General features: G+C 36.5%; 1 protein-coding gene across 1 annotated transcript in view; it reads left to right on the top strand.

Annotated features, from left to right (window-relative positions):
* Positions 1-20,362, top strand: part of LOC125915395 (uncharacterized) — a 53,364-nt gene that overhangs the window by 19,718 nt on the left and 13,284 nt on the right. Inside the window, exon 3 of the mRNA XM_049621207.1 lies at positions 14,545-14,641. Within this exon, the coding sequence (XP_049477164.1) occupies positions 14,545-14,641 (97 nt within the window). The remainder of the gene's footprint in view (positions 1-14,544; positions 14,642-20,362) is intronic.

Below are 20,362 nucleotides of genomic sequence, written 5' to 3'. Positions count from 1 at the left end.
CATCTCATTTATACCTCTATGATGCTCTTGTTTTCTTTATATATAGTACATCCAAGTTTCTGATCCTATTATTTTCCTTTTCTCTAAAGAACTTCATTTAACATTTCATGCAGGACAAGTCTACTGGCAACAAATTGCCTTAAGTTTTGTTTGCCTGTGGAAAGTATTTCTCCTTCACTTTTGAAGGATAAAATTCTTAGCTTGAAGGCATATTTCTATTTGAATATATTATACTTAAGAAAATTTAGAATCATTATTTATAGGAATGCTACAAACAAGAAAAAGCTATAAAATTTCAGTTTCTTTATAACATTCTCTGTGGAGGACTGTATTTCAGAGACATCTGAATCAGTCTTGAGAGGTGATAATTAGTTCAGTTGCAAAAATGTCACAATAAACAGTTTCATTAAGTAATGGAAATCAAGCTACTAATTGAATGCGAATTTGTGTCTCATTTAACTAGAATAGTCTTTGCTAGTTCTGAATGTGGGCATATATGATATTCTTGGTAATCTATTTTAAGTAAATGAATTAATATCTTTGAACTTGTAAAATAAGGACTTGGGGGTGGCGCCTGGGTGGCTCAGTTGATTAAGCATCTGACTCTTTGTTTCAGCTCAGGTCATGATTTCCCAGTTTGTGAGTTCAAGCCCTGTGTTGGGCTCTGTGCTGTTAGTGCGAAGCCTGCTCAGGATTCTCTCTCTCTCCCTCTTTCTCTGGCCCTCCTCTCGCTCATGCTCTCTCTCTCAAAATAAATAAATGAACTTTAAAAGTGAAAAAAAAAAGGATTTGGATATATCAAGAGTACAGTTGTATCTTATAAATCAGTTACTAAAGTTCTTTCTCTTTAATAGAAGCTGGAGATCTGCTTTCTCAGTATTTTTGCTGAAGAGAAAGATCTCTACCAGAAGTCGTTAGGTTAGTTTTTTTTTCTTTTTTTACTTATGCACTTTATTTTTGTAATTTATTTTTTATGAAGTTTTTATTTTAATTCCAGTATAGTTACCATATACATATATTAGTTTCAGGTGTATAATATAGTGACTCGATAATTCTATACATAGTGCTCATCACAATAAGTGTACTCTTTAGTATCCATCACCTATTTCACCCATCTCCTCACTCACCTCCCCCTTGGCAACCATCAGTTTGTTCTCTATAGTTAAGAGTCTGTTTCTTGGTTTGTCTCTCTCTCTTTCTTTTTTTCCTTTGTTTTGTTTCTTAAATTCCACACGAGTGAAATTATATGGTACTTGTCTTTTTCTGATTGCTCATTTTGCTTAGCATTTTATACTCTCTAGTTCTGTCCACATCATTGCAAATGCCAAAATTTCTTTCTTTTTTATGGCAGAAAAATATTCTGTAACACACACACACACAACACTCCAGTACTTGATCCGTTTATCAGTTGATGGACACTGGGACTGTCTCCATACTTTGGCTATTGTAGATAATGCTGCTATAAACAGTGGGATGCATGTATCCCTTTGAGTAAATATTTTTGTATTGTTTGGTTAAATACCTAGCAGTGCAATTACTGGATTGTAGGGAAGTTCTATTTTTAACTTTTTGAGGAACCTCCATACTGTTTTCCAGAGTTGACTGTACTAATTTCCATTCCCACCAACAGTGCAGGAAGATTCCCCTTTCTCCACATTCTCACCAACACCTGTTGTTTCTTGTGTTGTTGATTTTAGCCATTCTGACAGGTTGTGAAGTGGTATTTCATTGCAGCTTTGATCTGTATTTCCTTGATGTTGAGCATCTTTTCAGATGTGTCTGTTGGCCATCTGTATGTCTTTGGAAAAATGTGTATTCATGTTGTCTGCCCATTTTTAATTGGATTTTTCATTTTTGGAGTGTTAAATTTTATGAGTTCTTTATATATTTTGGGTGTATATTTTGGATATGTATATTATGAAAAGTTATATGGCAACTAATTGGATAACCTAGAAGAAATGGATAAATTTCTAAAAACATAATTCCCCAAAATGGAATCAGGAAGAAATAGAAAATTTGAATAGACTTGTTACCAGTAATGAAATAGAATTAGTAATCAAAAAACTCCCAAGAAACAAAAGTCCAAGACCTTCTTCACCTTGACAGGTGAATTCTACCAAGCATTTAAAGAAGAGTTAATACCTATTATTCTCAAACTATTCCAAAATATAGAAGAGAAAGGAAAACTCCCAAATTCATTCTGTGGTTCCTGATATAAAAATCTGACAAAGATACTACAAGAAAAGAGAACTACAGGTTGATATCTCTGATGAACAGATATAAACGTCCTCAACAAAATATTAGTGAACCTAATCCAACAATACATTAAAGAAATCATTCACCATGATCAAGTAGGATTTATTCCTGGGATGCAAGGGTGGTTCAATATTTGTAAGTCAATCAATGTGATACATTACATCCATAAGAGACAGGATAAAAACCAAATAATTATTTCAATAGATGCAGAAAAAGCATTTGACAAAGTACAACATCCATTCATGATAAAAACCTACAAAGTAGGTCTAGAGGAAACATACTTCAACATAACAAAAGCCTTATGTGAAAAACCCTCAGTGAACATCATACTCAATGGGGAAAAACTGAGAGCTTTTCCCTTAAGGTCAGGAGCAAGACAAGAATGTCCACTCTCGCCACTTTTATACGAGAAAGTACTGGAAGATCTAGCTACAGCAATTAGACAGCTTAATTAATTTTAAATAATTTAATTGGACAAAATGTATATGTTCTAGTGTATGAGACATCTTGAAAATACATGAGTATAAAGCACTACTAGTAAGCTTTATTCAAGAAAAACAGAATAGATATTTTTTAAAAATGTTTATTTATTTTTGAGAGAGAGTGTGCAAGCATGAGCGGGGGAGGGATAGAGAGAGAGACAGAATTTGAAGCAGACTCTGCGCTGTTAGCGCAAAACCCAGTGTGGGGCTCGAACCTATGAATCGTGAGATCATGACCTGAGCCGAAGTCCTGCCCTCAACTGACTGAGCCACTCAGGTGCCTCGAGAATGGACATTTTTACATATTGAGTTATAGTTTTCTGAATGTACTTCTTTTTAAAAAAATTTTTTTAATGTTTATTTTTGAGAGAGAGACAGAATGTGAGCAGAAGAGGGGTAGAGAGAGAGGGAGACACAGAATCCGAAGCAGGCTCCAGACTCTGAGTTGTCAGCACAGAGCCCGATGCAGGGCTCCAACTCATGAGCAGTGAGATCGTGACCTGAGCCAGAGTCAGCTACTTAACCGACTGAGCCACCCAGGCTCCCCTGATTGTATTTATTCTTGTTTGTGCTGTTTTGTTGAAAATCTTTTCTGGTTTTTGGTGAATAATTCTTGATTAAAGGATTGTCATTAGTGAAACTATTTGCGAGCAATATTTTTTTTTTCTTTTCAAATTTTTATTTAAATTCTAGTTGGTTAATATATAGTGCAATATTGGTTTCAGGAGTAGAATTCAGTGATTCATCACTTATATTCAACACCGAGTGCTCATCATGTGAGCAATATCTTTAAAAGTTGTTTTTAAAAAAAAAAGTTATAGAGAGGGAGGGAGGAAAACCATAAGAGACTTTTAAATACAGAGAACAAACTGAGGGTTGATGGGGGGTGGAGGAGAGGGGAAAATGGGTGATGGGCATTGAGGAGGGCACTTGTTGGGATGACCACTGGGTGTTGTATGGAAGCCAATTTGACAAATTATATTTAAAAAATAATAAAAAAATAAAAGTTTTTCTTTTTTGCAGGGGTTTAAATATTGAAATATAAAATGTTTGAATAAAACCACAGTGGAATGTATCAAATTGATATCCTGTTTGTGATATCAATATATGTATATATTATATATATATGGTATCAACATATATCTATATATGCATATGTACGTATACATATTTACACATGTATATTATGTATACATATAGATAATAGTTTTGCAAAGTGTTACTATTGGAGGAAACTAGGCAAGTGGATAAGGGTTTCTTGATAGTATTTCTTGTAATTGCATCTGATCTTATAATTTCCTTAAATAAAAAGTAAACAAAAAAGCAAAAAAGCCAAAAAATGATATGATGAAAGACTTCTATTTTTTTGCCAAGATGGAGTAACAGAGACCAGATTTTTTCTCCTAATTGTAACATCCATAAAAAACAGATGAAACGTTTGAAATAATGGATTTCAGGACATTGGACATCAGGTAATGAAGGATAGTGACTCACAGAATTGAGAAACAAATTAGATGAGACATATAATTGCCCTGACGTACTGCCCTAAGAGAATTTCTAGCTGTGGCACAGGGAAAAATACTTCAGGAGTAGCACCACAGACTCAGTTGAGGAGACAGCCAAAAGTCCAGAGAGACCTAAGAAACAAAAGGTTGAAACATGTCCACAGTTTAACCCAATTAGAAGTTCAAAATTTGCTATTAGATTTTGTGCAATGAAAAGATGAAAGGGTTGATTGTTTTGTGTGTCTGTACAACATAGGTTCTGGGTTAACTTTAACATCTGCTGAAGGGTATGAGTGGTAAACCTTTTTAGCCTAAGTTGATACTGGGGCTCAAATTACAGTTATACCCGGGATCCTACTAAATTTAAACAAAGTATCCCTATAGTTTTAAAGGAGTTACAAAATATAGAGAATAAATAGTTATGTCTCATCTTAACTGTCAAAACTATTGCTGCCTAAATTCCCTATAGCCATAATGTATATTGCCATAAAATATCTCAGAGTGGGCACGGATGCTCAGACCCATCAAGTAATACATTAAAATTAGTCTGTTGGAGTGTCTGGGTGGCTCAGTCAGTTAAGCGTCCAACTTTGGCTCAGGTCATGATCTTGCAGTTTGTGAGTTCGAGCACTGCATTGGGGTCTCTGTTGTCAGCACAGAGCCCTCTCTCTCTCTGCCTCTCACCTGCTCATACTTGCTCTCTCTCAAAAATAAATAAACATTCAAAAATTATAAAATTAGTCTGTGGCACTTATAATTAGCTTTACCAAATGGGGCTCTATGACCCCCATTAAAATAGTTAATATTGGCCCAATATAAATTAAAACAGGGACTTGATGGATTGAAGGTACACAAGACTTGTTTAAAGAACAGCGTTTATCTTCACTGCTTCTCTACCTCATTGCCCAATTTTACCTGATTTTTAATTTTGTGGATTACCACAACCTTAATTTTGTGGCTCTACCCATTAAGGCCTCTATGATCAATATTATTGAAATTACTGATTGCATCCAATCAATGTCTCATAAGTATTTTGCATAGATTTGGCTAACCTGGTCAGTGCCTATTTCAAGAATCTCTCAACCATGGTTTGCCTTCACCTTCAAATAAACATAATACACCTTTACCTAGCTTCCTATGGATATGTCAACAACCTTGCCATTGCACACAGTCTTTACAGGCAAGATGTTAAAGCACCACATTTCTCTAGAAGCACAGGTATGACATCCCAGTGATGATATCCTCCTCCAAGGAGATTGATTTGACACACTTATTCAGGACATACAGATACTTACAAAGGATTCCAGAGAAAGGGCATGGGCCATTACCCTACACATAATAGAAGTCTTTGTTATCTTGGTTAAATACCTGAAAAATTATTTGGTTTGCTGAGAACAGCTCTATTGCTGATACTATCAAGGAATAACTATTGACCCTCTCAGCAATATTCAAACAAGCGTAATATCTTTGGGGCTCTTTTGGATTCTGAAGCCAATGTATTCCTCATTTACAAATTATTCTTAAGCCCATTTATTGTGTTACTTATAGATACCTTGAATGGAGACTCTACAACAAAGTGTTTTAGAATTTGTTGAAATTGCAATGTAACAGACACTCCCATAGTGCCCCAAAGACCTCTTTACTGTAGAAGTGTTAGCAACCTCCTCCTATGTCTCCTGGAATCTCTAGACCGTCCATTATGGCCATAAGTTGTCTGTAAGCTTCTGATGCAAGAAACTGCCCTTCTTGGCCCCATGGTATACACCATTATCAGTAATTGTTGGCTACATACTAATTTTCCTGGAAAATAGAGGCTCTGAGCCCATTACCGTCTTTTCTCAGCTGCCCACTATGCCTTAGGTCATGGAGGTAGCAACCTGTAAGCTCAATATAGCCTCAAAGTCTCCTTGTGAAGACCAAAATAGAACCACCATATAGCCAAACCTGAGCCCTCTGGCATATTCCACCTGTAGGACGGTTGGTCTCCCTTTTTCTCAGTCTTTTGTCAGATGCCACAGTGCTGGAGGGCATCACCCCTTTACTGGACCCCTTAGATACTTAAGGAACTCCTTGGGATCAACTGAGTGTGCAGCAAAGGGAGTTTGTACAGTTTTCTATGACATCACAGTTGTTGGAGCCCATGGGAAAGCTGCTGCTGTCCATTTCTTAAGCGGGATGTTGCTGACCAAAGACAGGACTTGGGGCACCTTGGTGGCTCAGATGATTATGCATCTGACTCTTGGTTTCCACTCAGGTTATGATCTCAGTTCATGGGTTTGAGCCCCATGTCAGGCTTCACAGCTGACAGCTCAGAGCCTGCTTGGGATTCTCTCTCTCTCCCTCTCTCTCTGCCCCTCCCTTGCTCACGCTATCTCTGTCTCTCTCAAAGTAAATAAATAAACTTAAAAAAAAAATTAAGGGGCACCTGGGTGGCTCAGTTGGTTAAGCATTGACTTCGGCTCAGGTCATGATCTCACTGTTTGTGAGTTCGAGCCCCATGTCAGGCTCTGTGCTGACAGCTCAGAGCCTGGAGCCTGTTTCAGATTATGTGTCTCCCTTTCTCTCTGCCCCTCTCCCACTCATGGTCTGTCTCTCTTTCTCAAAAATAAATAAACATTAAAAATTAATAAAAAAATTAAAAAGGCAGGACTCAAGGGTCAGCACAAGTGGCCAAATTTCAGGCAATTATCTTAGCACTAGATGCTCTGTCCAGCAGTCAACTCTATATTTTTATTGCCAATGGTCTGGCCGTCTGGTCTTGCCAATGGCAGCAACAACTCCTTACCCAAGGTTGGCCCTTTGGGGTAAAGAATTTTGGGAATTTCTTACATCACAGACACCCAAAATATAAATCAAACATTTCTCTGCACATACTAAAGCCACAGTACAAGGCCTCACTAAGGCATTCCTTATCCCAGTTGTAGTTCTAGACATTATTGGTAGTGACCAAGGCACTCTTTTTACTTCTCAAAATACACAATGCATTCAGCAAAATCCTCACCTCCTTTACTCGTCTCAGGCTATACAAGAGACCTTACATATTGCCATAATGGTTTGCTTAAACAAGTTCATGTTCAATTAAGTAAAACAGCTGATTTCAACCATCAGGTAAATGTCAGGAGTAAATTTTAATAAAATGCCTGACTCCCATTTTTTGATCAAGTTTGATTGCAGATGGCTTTGAAACCCCAACATTTCTTTCTCCTGCTGGCCACATTTTGGCAAGTTGATAAGAAAGCCTGGATACTCCCTCCTTTCATGCCAACAGAGCATTCAAACCATGTCAACCACAGTTGCTCTCCTGTAGGAGAGCAATCCTTCCCCCTAACTGCGGTAAAAATGGAACTAACCTCCTTTCTTCTCAAGTCTTTTGGACCTGCTTGGGATCTTTCCCTGTTCTCCCCCAAACCCTCATTACCAAAGCCTTTTCATACCCTCCTGGTACATGGGTAGCATCATCAGTGCCAACATCTGAACCAAATTTTGGATATGAGATCCATGTGCCTCTGCAGGGTGACCACAGTAGTAGAAAAAGGATTTTTTTTTCCAACAGGCGATGGTAGAATAATTAGATATGCACATGTAAAAAATCCCCCCCAAAAACAAACTTTTTCCCAATTGTTTTTTATTGTGGTAAGATATATGATGTAAAATTTATCATCTTAGCTATCTTTAAGTGTACAGTTCAGTGGTATTAAGTTCATTCATATTATTGTGCACCAATCACCACTGTCCATCTCCAGAATAGTTTTCATCTTGAAAGCTGAAACTCTATACCCATTAAACAATAACTTCCATTGGCCCCTCCACCCAGCCCCTGGAAACTACCCATCTATTTTCTTTTTAAAAATTTTTAAAAAATATTTATTTTTGAGAGAGAGAGAGAGACAGAGACAGAGACAGAGTGTGACCAGGGGAGGGGCAGAGAGAGAGGGAGACCTGGAACCCGAAGCAGCTCCAGGCTCTGAGCTGTCAGCACAGAGCCCGACGTGGAGCTCGAACTCACAGACTGAGATCATGACCTGAGCCAAAGTTGGATGCTTCACTGACCAAGCCATCCAGGTGCCCCTACCCATCTATTTTCTGTCTCTATTAATTTGACTGCTATAGGTCCCTCCTGTAAATGGAGTCATACTGTGTGTATCTTGTGTAAATGGCTTACTTCACTTAAACGTCCCTGATGGTTCATGTTACAGCAAGTTTTGGAAAAGTTTGAGGACTGGTGTTAGTTCTTCTTTAAATGTTTGGTAGAATTTGCCAGGAAGCCATCAGGTCCAGGACTTTTCTTTGTTTAGAGATTTTTGATTACTGATTCAGTTTCCTTACTAGTAGGTCTGTTAAATATTCCATTTTTTCATGATTTAGTCTTGCTAGGTTTTGTGTTTCTAGGAATTGGTCTATTTCATCTATGTTATCCAGTTCATTAGCATACTGTTCATAGTACTGTCTTATAATTCTTTTTATTTCTATAGAATCAGTAGTAACCACCCCCTCCCCCCCCCCCGCCGGCCACTTTTGTTTCTGATTTAGTATAAGCATGCTTTGGAGATATTATGGGTTCAGTTCCCAGACCACTGCAATAAAGTGAATGTTACAATAAAGCAAGCCAGATGAATTTTTAGGTTTCCCAAGGCATATAAAAGTTATGTTTATATTATACTGTAGTCTATTAAGTGTGCAGTAGCATTTGTCTAACAATACAATGTATATACCTTAATTAAAAAATACTTCATTTAGGGCACCTGGGTGGCTCAGTTGGTTGAGCATCTGAGCCTTGATTTTGGCTCAAGTCATGATCCCAGGGTCATGGGATTAAGCCCTGCATGTCGGGTTCTGCTCAGAGCATGGAGCCTGCTTAAAATTCTCTCTTCTTCTGCCCTTCTCCCTTACTTGCACACTCTCTCTCTCTTTAATAAAAAGAAGTACTTCATTGCTCAAAAATGCTAACCATCATCTGAGCTTTCAGTGAGTTGTGATCTTTTTGCTGGTGGAAGGTTTTGCCTTGATGTTGATAGCTGTTGATTAATCAGGGTAGTGATTGCTGGAGGTTCAGGTAACTGTGGCAGTTTCTTAAAATAAGACAACAATGAAGTTCTTCCTTTCACAGTTTCTCTGTAGCATGCAATGCTGTGAATAGCATTTACCCATAGTAAAACTTCTTTCAAAATTGGAGTCAGTCCTTTTTTTAATTAATTTATTTTGAGAGAGGGAGCAAGCAGGGGAGGGGCAGAGGAAGAGGGAGAGAGAATCTCAGGAAGTTTCCATGCTGCCAGAGTGGAGCCCGACATGGGGCTCAACCTCACGAACCGTGAGATTATGACCTGAGCTGAAACCAAGAGTTGCACACTTAACCAACTGAGCCACCCAGATGTCCCTAGTGTCCAAACTGTTAGCACAGAGCCTGACACTAACAGTGAGATTATGACCTGAACCAAAGTCGGACGCTTACCGAGCTGCCCAGACACTCCTGAATCATGAATGTTCTTGAGATAGCATCCAGAATGGTGAATTTTTTCCATAAGGTTTTCAATTCATTTTTCCTAGATCCATCAGGGGAATCACTGTCTATGGGAGCTAGAGCCTTACAAAATGTATTTCTTGAATAAGAAGACTTGAAAGTCAAAATAGCTCCTTGATCCATGGGCTGCAGCATGTATGTTGTGTTAGCAGGCATGAAAACATTAGTGTCACTGTACATCTCCATCAGAGCTCTCGGATGATCAGGTGCATTGTCAATGAACAGTGATACTTTGAACGGAATCTTTTCTGTGGGCTTAAACTATTCAGTAAACCATGTGGTAAACAGGTGTGCTCTCTAGGCTTGGTTTTTCCATTTATAGAGCATAGGCAGATTTAGTATAATTCTTAAGGGCCCTAGGATCTTTGAAATGGTAAATGAGCATTGTCTTCAACTTACAGTCACTAGATGCATTAGCCTACAAGGAACCCAGCCTGTCTTTTGAGGCTATGAAAGTCCTAGATGGCATCTTGTTCCAATATAAGGCTGTTTCATCTACACTGAAAATCTGTTATTTAGTGTAGCCACCTTCATTAATTATCTTAGCTAGATCTTCCAGATAACCAACCCACTGCTGCTTCTCCATCAGCACTTGCTGCTTCACTTTGTACTGTTATGTTATGGACCTGGCTTCTTTCCTTAAACCTCATGAACCAACCTCTACTAGCTTCAGACTTCTGCAACTTCCTTTCCTCTCTCAGCATTCATAGAATTGAAGAAAGTTAGGGCCTTGCTCTGAATTAGCCTTTGGCTTAAGGGAATGTTGTGGTTGGTTTGATCTTCTATCCACACCACTAAAACTTTCTGCATATGAGCTATAGGGCTGTTTCACTTTCTTATCATTCATGTGTTCACTGGAGTAGTACCATTTCCCTCAAGAATTTTTTTTAATGCATTTTGAATTTGGCTGTTTGGTGCAAGAGGCCTAGCTTTTGGCTTGTGTTGGCTTTTGACATGCCTTTCTCACTAAGCTTAATCATTTCTAGCTTTGGATTTAAAGCGAGATATGTGACTTTTCCTTTGACTTGAATACTTAAAGGCCGTTATAGGGTTATTAACTGACCTGATTTCAATATTGTTGTGTCTTAGGGTATAGGGAGGCCTGAGGAGAGGGAGATAGAAGGGAGAATGGCTATTTGGTGGAACATTCAGAACACACACATTTATCAGTTAAATTTGCTGTCTTACATGGGTGTGGTTTCAGGGCATCCCAGAACAATTCAAATAGTAACATCAAAGATCACTGATCTCAGATTGCCATAACAAAGATAATAATGAAAAAGTTTGAAATATTTCAAGAATTACCACAATGTGACAAAGATACAAAGTGAGCCAATGCTATTGGAAAATGGTGCTGGTAGACTTGCAGGGTTGCCATAAACCTTCAATATGTAAAAAAGAGTATCTGTGAAGTACAGTAAAACAAAGTGTAATAAAATGAGGTATGTCTGTAATTAAGTCTTCTCTTTTTTGTCTCTAGTGAAAGGCTTGTCAATTTTGTTCATCTTTTCAAAGAAACCAACTTTTGTTTCATTGATTTTCTTTATTATTTCTCTATTCTCTATTTTATTTATTTCTAATCTATATTATATCCTCTTTTATGCTGGCTTTGGGTTTTGTTTGCTCTTTTCTTTCTAGTTCTTTAAGTGGTAAAGTTAGGTTGTTGATTTGAGATCTTCTTTCTTAACATAACAGCTATAACTACAGCTATAACTTTCCTCCTTAGCATTGCCTTCACTGTGTCCCATGAGTTTTGGTAGGTTGTATTTTTGTTTTCATTCATCTCTGTGTTTTCTCATTTTCCTTATCATTTCTTTTTTTATCCATTGATTATTTCAGAATATGTTGTTTAATTTCCACAAGTTTATGAATTTGCTAGTTTTCCTTTCTGTTGTTGATTTCTAACTTCATCCTGTTGTGGTTGAATATCTGTCTTAAAAAATGAACTTTAATCCTTACCTTGTGCCATATACAAATAATATTTCAAGATGGATTGTAGACCTACGTGAAAAATTTTAAACTATTGAACTTCTAGAAAATACTGTAAAAACTGTGAACTTAAGTTAGGCAATTGTTTGTTAATTACAACACCAAAAGCATGACCCATAAAAGAAAAAAAGATAAACTGGGCTTAATCAAAATTAAAACTTTAGTTCTTTGAAAATCTCTGTTCAGAGAAAGGAGACACAAACAGATAAAAACCTTTGCAAAGCATGTATGTAATAGAAGACTTATATCCAGAATATGTAAAGGTTTCTCAAAGGTTAATATTAAGAAACAAACAACCCAATTAAAAAATAGGCAAAAATTTGAATAGAAACTTCACCAGAGTAGATGTATAGTAGATAGCAAGTAAGCTCATGGAGAAATGCTCAGTAGCATTAGGGATATGCATATTATCACAAGGAAACCCTACTGGAATGACTAAAGTTAAAACACTGAGCATACCAACTATTGATGAGGAGGAACTAGACCTCTTATACACTGCTGTTGGGAATGTAAAATGGTCCAACCACTTTGGGAAATAGTTTGGTAGTTTTCTCAAAAAGTTAAATCTACCTTATGATCCAGCCATTCCACTTATAGCTATTTATTCAAGAGAAAAAAATGTGTATGTATATACAAAGACTTTGCGTGAAAGTTCATAGCAGCTTTATTTGTAATAACTAAAAAACTGAAAACAGTCAAAACGTACATCAGCAAGGTAGGTAGATAAACTGTGGTATGTCTTTATGGAATAATATTCAGCAATAAAAGATATGAACTTGTTACATGCAACAGCATGGAAAAATCTCAAAATAATTATGCTGAGTGAAAGAAGCTAAACAAAAAAAGCATGTACTTATGATTCCATTTATATAAGACTCTAGAAAATTCAAATTGATCTGTAGTGGTAGAATGGTGATCAGTAGTTGCTTGGGAATATTGAAGGTGCTAAGGAGAGGCAGGAGGGTAGATTACAAAGGCACATGAAACTTGGGGATGATGGATATATTCACTGTCTTGATTGTGGTGATGGTTTCATGGGCATATATAATTGTTAAAACTTGTCTAATTGTGCATTTAAAATATGTATAGTTTATTGCATGTTTCTTATAACTTAATAAAGCTGTTAAATGACATAATCATTTTTTCACTTAGAAATATGTGGGGGTGCCTGGGTGGCTCAGTCAGTTGAGCACCCGACTTTGGCTCAGGTCATGATCTGGTGGTCCTTGAGTTCGAGGTCTACTTTGGGCTTTGTGCTGACAGCTCAGAGTCTGGAAACTGCGTCGGATTCTGTGTGTGTCTCTCTCTCTGCACCTACCGTTTGTGCTGTCTCTCTCTCTCTCAAAAATAAACATTAAAAAAATTAAAGAAAAAAACCATTCTCTCTTCCTCTTCCCCTCACCCCCTCATGTGTGCCTGCCTGCTCTCTCTCTCTAAAAAATTAAATAAATAGGGGTGCCTGGGTGGCTTAGTCGGCTGAGCGTCCAACTTCGGCTCAGGTCATGGTCTCGCAGTTTGTGAGTTCAAGCCCCACGTCGGGCTCTGTGCTAACAAACAGCTCAGAGCCTGGAGCCTGCTTCGGATTCTGTGTGTCTGTCTCCCCCTCCCCTGCTCATGCTCTGTCTCTCTCTGTCTCTTAAAAATAAATAAATGTTAAAAATAATTTTTAAAAAATTAAATAAAGATATGTAAAGATCATGACTTACTTCTGGTAGTAAAGACTTTAGAAAAGAAAACAGAAAACCCGCAGGGCTTATGAGATTTGTTCAAGGTTTTTCCTCAACCAGAGACTAGGAGAACCTATGTTTGGCATCTTTTTTGTAGTCTTCCACCTTCTTTCCCTTAAACTGGCTATTGTAAATGGTCCTTTTCCAGTAATTGGTACTGGCCCTCTTCCTCTCTCATGTTCAAACTCTTGAAGGCAGATTTTTTTTTTAGTATTTTCTAGAAGTTTCATTTTGAAATATTATTTTTATATGGCATAAGGTAAGAATCAAAGTTCATTTTTTAAAGACATATCATTCAGAGTATTTTTCCACAACAGGGTGAAGTTAGAAATCAACAACAGAAAGAAAAACTAGCAAACTCATAAATTTATAGAAATTAAACAACATACCCTGAAATAACCAATGGACCAAAAAATAAAAGACAAAAAAAAATTTTTTTTGAGAGAGATAGAGAGAGTACAAGCAGGGGTGGGGTAGAGAGAGAGAGAGAGAGAGAGAGAGAGAAAGAGAAAGAGAAATCCCAAGCAGGCTCTCTGCTGTCAGTCCAGAGCCCAATGCTGGGCTTGAACTCACGAACTGTAAGATCATGACCTGAGCTGAAACCAAGACTGAGCCACCCAGGTGCCCCTCTTTCCTCCCTTTAAAATGTCTTTGTTTTTTTTGAAATACATTCCCCTGCCAGCATTGTAGAACAGGCCAACAGCCTCTCATACTGGAATTAATGTAATAGTTTCCTAACCAGTTGTTTTCTTCTAATCTAATCCATGTTGTAAATATTCTGAGACATTTTAGGAAATAGTTTTATTTTATTTTTTTTTCTTTACATTCTTCCTGTGGCCACTTATATTAGTGTTATTAAACATTCACCATATGCATGGAACAGTAAAGGACTAGGAGAATGGGATGGGTATGATTTCCTATCTTGAGTAATTTTTATGAGGAGGTGGAGTTTAAATAAAAATGAGATTTCTACCTTTGAGTAATTTATTGTTTAGTTAAAGAGACCACATAAACACTTGATAAGTAAAATAGTAATATATTTTTTTCCTTTTTCTTCCCCCTTCCAGGTTCCTGTTGCATGTAAATCTTGTCCCTGTGGTTATATATTTATTAATAGGAAACTTCTAAAAGTAAAACACTCAGAGAAATCATCACCTTTTACAGGTAATTGAGAGAGTTTACCACCTTTCTGTCTTTTGTGGTTTCTTTTATATAAAGTTAAAATTAATTTTTGTGAGTTAATTTTTTTTTTTTTTTGCTGGTGAAGTTACAATACTAAAATCTGTTGAAGTACATTTTGGTTTTTATTAGATACAGCAAGTTGTTTACATTGGTTTGTTCAACCAATTTAAATGTTAACTCCTTTACTGATAAATTTTGTAACAAATTTTAATGAGAAATTTTAATTAGAAAATATTAACTGAAAGAAAGGAAACTTTGATTTTAGTATTAGAATTTTTTAGTACCAGTTATTTTTTTCAGTTCACGGATTTAGACTAGCTAAAGAGCTGCTGACTTCAATTTTATTTGAGTTTGTAACTTTCTCTTTAAAGTTAGAAATCTGGATTTATGCCATAAGTGTAGTGAGAGATAGGTTTTTGTTACTCTTATTTTTTGCTTGATAAAATCACATTTGTAATAATAGTCAACCCAAAATGGCAATACATTTATTATCAACAATTATTGAGTGCCTAACGTATGCCAGGTACTATATATTTTGGGCATACAGTAAGAAATCTACTACCAAGACAGGTTCAGTGTTGTCATAATGGTTGAAGGTATATGTAGAGGTATATACATATGGGATATATGGGGAAAATATCAGTAATAAGTGCTGAGTAAGAAATTAAAATAGGGTACTGTCCTAGAGGTTAATTGGAAGGCTGCTTTTGATGAAATGTTCCAGGGAATGCATCTCTGAGGAGGAGATATTTTATAAGGTCTGAATAGATGAAGGAAAACCAGGGAAAGCAAATTCTAGACAGAGGGAAAACAAAGGCAGGATTTATTCCAGGAATGCAGGATTGGTTCAATATGAGGGAACCTATTAGTGTTATATACCATGTTATTAACTATAAAGAAAAAATAATACAGTTATCTCAGTAGATACTAAGAAAACCTTTGGCAAAAATAAGTACCCATTCATGATAGAGACACTCAAGAAAATAGGAATTGAAGACTACTTAAAAAAAATTTTTTTTAATGTTTATTTATTTTTGAGAGGAGAGAGTGACAGAGCATGAGTGGGGGAGGGGCAGAGAGAGACAGGGACACAGAATCTGAAGCAGGCTCCAGGCTCTGAGCTGTCAGTACAGAGCCCGATGAGGGGCTTGAACCCATGAACTGCAAGACCATGCCCTGAGCTGAAGTCAGATGTTTAACCAACTAAGCCACCTAGGCGCCCCTTGAATACTACTTTTTTAACTTGATGAAGTATACATCTTAGCATTAAAACTATATCTTATTTAAAAAGGGGAAACACTACAGGCATCTCCATTAATGTCAAGAACAAGCATCCACACTATCTTCACTACTGTTCGGCATTTTGTTAGAGGTAAATTAGCCAAGGGAATTAAATTAAGAGAAATCAGTAAGAGGCATAAAAACGGGTAAAGAACAAGTAGAACAATATCTCTTTGCAGATCATAGTATAGCTGTGCTCCAGAGAATCAATAATAAACTAACTCCTACAATAAAGAATTCAGTGAAGGATCAGGATTTAAAATTAACATATAAAAATCAACTTTCATATATACAGATAGCTTAAACTGAACATAATGTTAGAGGAAAGCCCATTTACAATAGCAACATGGAGGATTAAATGTTTAGAATAAATTTAATAAGAAAGGTATAAAATCTATACAAGGAAAATTGAAAACACTCCTAAAAGACACTAAAGCAGATTTAAACAAATGGTAAAATGTCCTTTGTTGTTGAATACGATGATTCAACATCATAAAAATGTTAATCCTCCCTGGTTAATTTATAAAATCAGTGCAATGTTAATAAAAATCCTATTAAGTTGTTTTATGGAGTCAGACAAGCTGATTTTAAGGTTCATATGGAAAAACAAACATGCAAAAATAGCCAGGAAAATCATCAATTGATTTTAGTAAAGGTCCTAAAGAAATTAAATGGGAAATAATAGTCTTTTCAATAAATAGTATTGGAATACCATGCTGAGTACGCAAAAGAATGAAGTTGGGGACCTGTCTTATGCCACACATAAAAATTAATTCAGAATAGATCATAAACCTAAATATAAGAGCTAATGAAACTAAAAGCATAGCAGTACATCTCAGTGACTTTGGGTTAGGCAGTGTTTTCTTAAATATGACACCCAGAGCTCAAATGACATACATACATACATACATACATACATACATACATAGGATGATATCAAAATTCAAAACTTTTTTTTGCTGCAGATGATATCAAGAAAGTAGAAAGACAACTCACAGGATGGAAAAAACTATTTGCAAATCACATATCTTATAAGGAACTTATATCTTGAATGTATAAAGAATTCTTATTCCTCAATAATAAAAAGAAATAATCCAATTTAAAAAATGGACAAAAGATTTGAATAGAATTGGTCCAAAGGAGATATACAAATGACCAACAACTATACCAAAATATTTTTGTTAGTCATTAGAGAAATGCAAATCAAAATCATGAGATATCACTTGACACCACTAAGATGCAATAATAAAGACAGAAAATAACAAGTATTGGTGAGGAAGTGGAAAAATTGAAACACTCATATATTGCTATTAGGAATGTAAAATGGTGCAGTCACTTTGAAAACAATCTGTCAGTTCCTCAAATGGTTAAATACACAATTATAATATGATCCAGCAATTCCATTCTTAGGTATAAACCCAAGAGACTGAAAACAGAAGTGGACACAAGACCTTTGTGAATGTTATTAGCAGCATTATTCACAATAGCTAAAAAGTGGAAACAGTCCTGATGTCCATCAACTGATAATCAACAAATGTGATATATCCATATAATAGAGTATTATTTGACATAAAAAGAAAGGAAGTATTGGTATATGCTACAACATGAATGATTTGAAAATGTGCTATGTGAGAGAAGTCAGTTACAAAAGATCACATACTTTATGATTCCAATTATAAGAAATGTTCACATAAGCAGATATATAAACAGACTAATATTAACAGATATATAAATAGAATAATGGTTTAGGGCTGGGAAAGGGTTAGAGGGAGAATGGGGAACAGTTGTTAATTAGTACAGAGCTTCTTTTGGAAGAGGAAAAGTGTCCTAAAATTGGATTCAAAACCCTGTGAGTGTAACAGAAATCACCAAATTGTACATTTTAAATAGGAAAATTGTATGGGATGTGAATTATATCTCAATAAAACTGATTTTAGAAATAGCCAGGAAAACACTTTTTTTTTTAGATTTTTAAAAATATAAATTATCGTCAAATTGGCTTCCATACAACACCCCGTGCTCATCCCAACAAGTGCCCTCCTCAATACCCATCACCCACTTTCCCCTCTCCCTCACCCCCCATCAACCTTCAGTTTGTTCTCTGTATTTAAGAGTGTCTTATGGTTTTTCTCCCTCCCTCTGTTTGTAACTCCCCCCCCCCCTTCCCCCATGGTCTTCTGTTAAGTTTCTCAAGATCCACGTATGAGTGAAAACATATGGTATCTGTCTTTCTCTGACAGACTTATTTCATATAGCATAATACCCACCAGTGTTCCATCCATGTTGCTGCAAATGGCAGGATTTCATTCTTTCTCATTGCCAAGTAGTAATCCATTGTATTTATAAACCACATCTTTATTCATTCATCAGTTGATGGACATTTAGACTCTTTCCATAATTTAGCTATTATTGAAAGTGCTGCCATAAACATTGGGGTATGTGTGCCCCTATGCATCAGCACTCCTGTATCCCTTGGGTAAATTCCTAGCAGTGCTATTGCTGGGTCATAGGGTAATTGTATCTTTAATTTTTTTGAGGAACTTCCACACTGTTTTCCAGAGTGGCTGCACCAGTTTACATTCCCACCAATAGTGCCAGAGGGTTCCTGTTTCTCCACATCCACGCCAGCATCTATAGTCTCCTTATTTGTTCATTTTAGCCATTCTGACCGGTGTGAGGTGGTATCTCAATGTGGCTTTGATTTGTATTTCCCTGATGATGAGTGGCGTGGAGCATTGTTTCATGTGTCTGTTGACCATCTGGATGTTTTCTTTGGAAAAGTGTCTATTTATGTCTTCTGCCCATTTCTTCACTGGATTATTTGTTTTTTGGGTGTGGAGTTTGGTGAGTTCTTTATAGATTTTGAATTCTAGCACTTTATCCAATATGCCATTTACAAATATCTTTTCTCATTCTGTTGGTTGCCTTTTAGTTTTGTTGATTGTTTTCTTTGCAGTGCAGAAACTTTTTATCTTGATGAGGTCCCAATAGTTCATTTTTGCTTTTAATTCCCTTGCCTTTGGAGATGTGTTGAGTAAGAAATTGCTGTGGCTGAGGTCAAAGGTTGTTGCCTGCTTTCTCTTCTAGGGTTTTGATGGTTTCCTGTGTCACATTCAGTTTCTTCATCCATTTTGAGTTTATTTTTGTGTATCGTGTTAAGAAAGTAGTCTAGTTTCATTCTTCGGCATGTTGCTGTCCAGTTCTCCCAGCACCATTTGTTGAAGAGACAGTCTTTTTTTCCACTGGATACTCTTTCCTGCTTTGTCAAAGATTAGTTGGCCATACATTTGTGGGTCCAGTTCTGGGTTCTCTATTCTATTCTATTGGTCTGTGTGTCTGTTTTTGTGCCAATAGTATACTGTCTGGATGATTATAGCTTTGTAGTAGAGGCTAAAGTCTGGGATTGTGATGCCTCCTGCTTTGGTTTTCTTCTTCAATATTACTTTTAGCCAGGAAAACACTTAAAAAGAGAAACTTTAAAAAAAAACCTATAAGGGTTGAATAGCCTTATTAATTAAAACATTGTAGCATTGGCAGGGACAAATAAACCAGTGGAAAAGAATAAAAAGTGCAGAATTAGACCCAAATTCATATGGAAAGTTAGTATATGAGAAAGGTAGTATTTAAAATTACTAGGGTAAAGATAGACCTTTTCTTCTTCTCATTTTTTTTTTATTAATTTTTTTTTCAACGTTTTTTATTTATTTTTGGGACAGAGAGAGACAGAGCATGAACGGGGGAGGGGCAGAGAGAGAGGGAGACACAGAATCGGAAACAGGCTCCAGGCTCCGAGCCATCAGCCCAGAGCCTGACGCGGGGCTCGAACTCACGGACCGCGAGATCGTGACCTGGCTGAAGTCGGACACTTAACCGACTGCGCCACCCAGGCGCCCCTTCTTCTCATTTTTATTGTGGTAAAATACATACAATATTTATCATTTTAACCATTTAAGTGTACAGTTAAGTGGAATTAAAAACATTCACATTTCTGTGTAGTCATCATTGCTATTTATACTTAAAACTTTTTTATCATCCCCAACATAAACCCTGTACCCATTAAACAATCTCTTCCTCCCCACTCCACCACCACACCTCCCCCAAATCCCTGGCAGTCTCTCCTTTGTGTCTCTGTAAATGTGCTTTTTCCAGGTATCTCATATATAAGTGGAATCATATAATATTTGTCCTTCTGTGTTTGGCTTATTTTACTAAGCATAATGTTTGCAAGGCCTGTCTATGTTGTAGCATATATGAAAATTTCATTACTTTTTATGGCTGAATAATTACCATTTTATGTACATACTACATTTTTTAATCCATTCATCTGATAGACAGTAGGGTTGTTGTAATGAACATTGGTGTACAGATATGTGTTCGAATCCCTAATTTCAGTTCTTTTGGATATATACCTAGGAGTGGAAT

This window comes from Panthera uncia (genome assembly GCF_023721935.1).
Source record: "Panthera uncia isolate 11264 chromosome E2 unlocalized genomic scaffold, Puncia_PCG_1.0 HiC_scaffold_19, whole genome shotgun sequence".
In the NCBI taxonomy this organism is placed as follows: Eukaryota; Metazoa; Chordata; class Mammalia; order Carnivora; family Felidae; genus Panthera; species Panthera uncia.
This window is presented reverse-complemented; position numbering and strand designations above follow the sequence as displayed.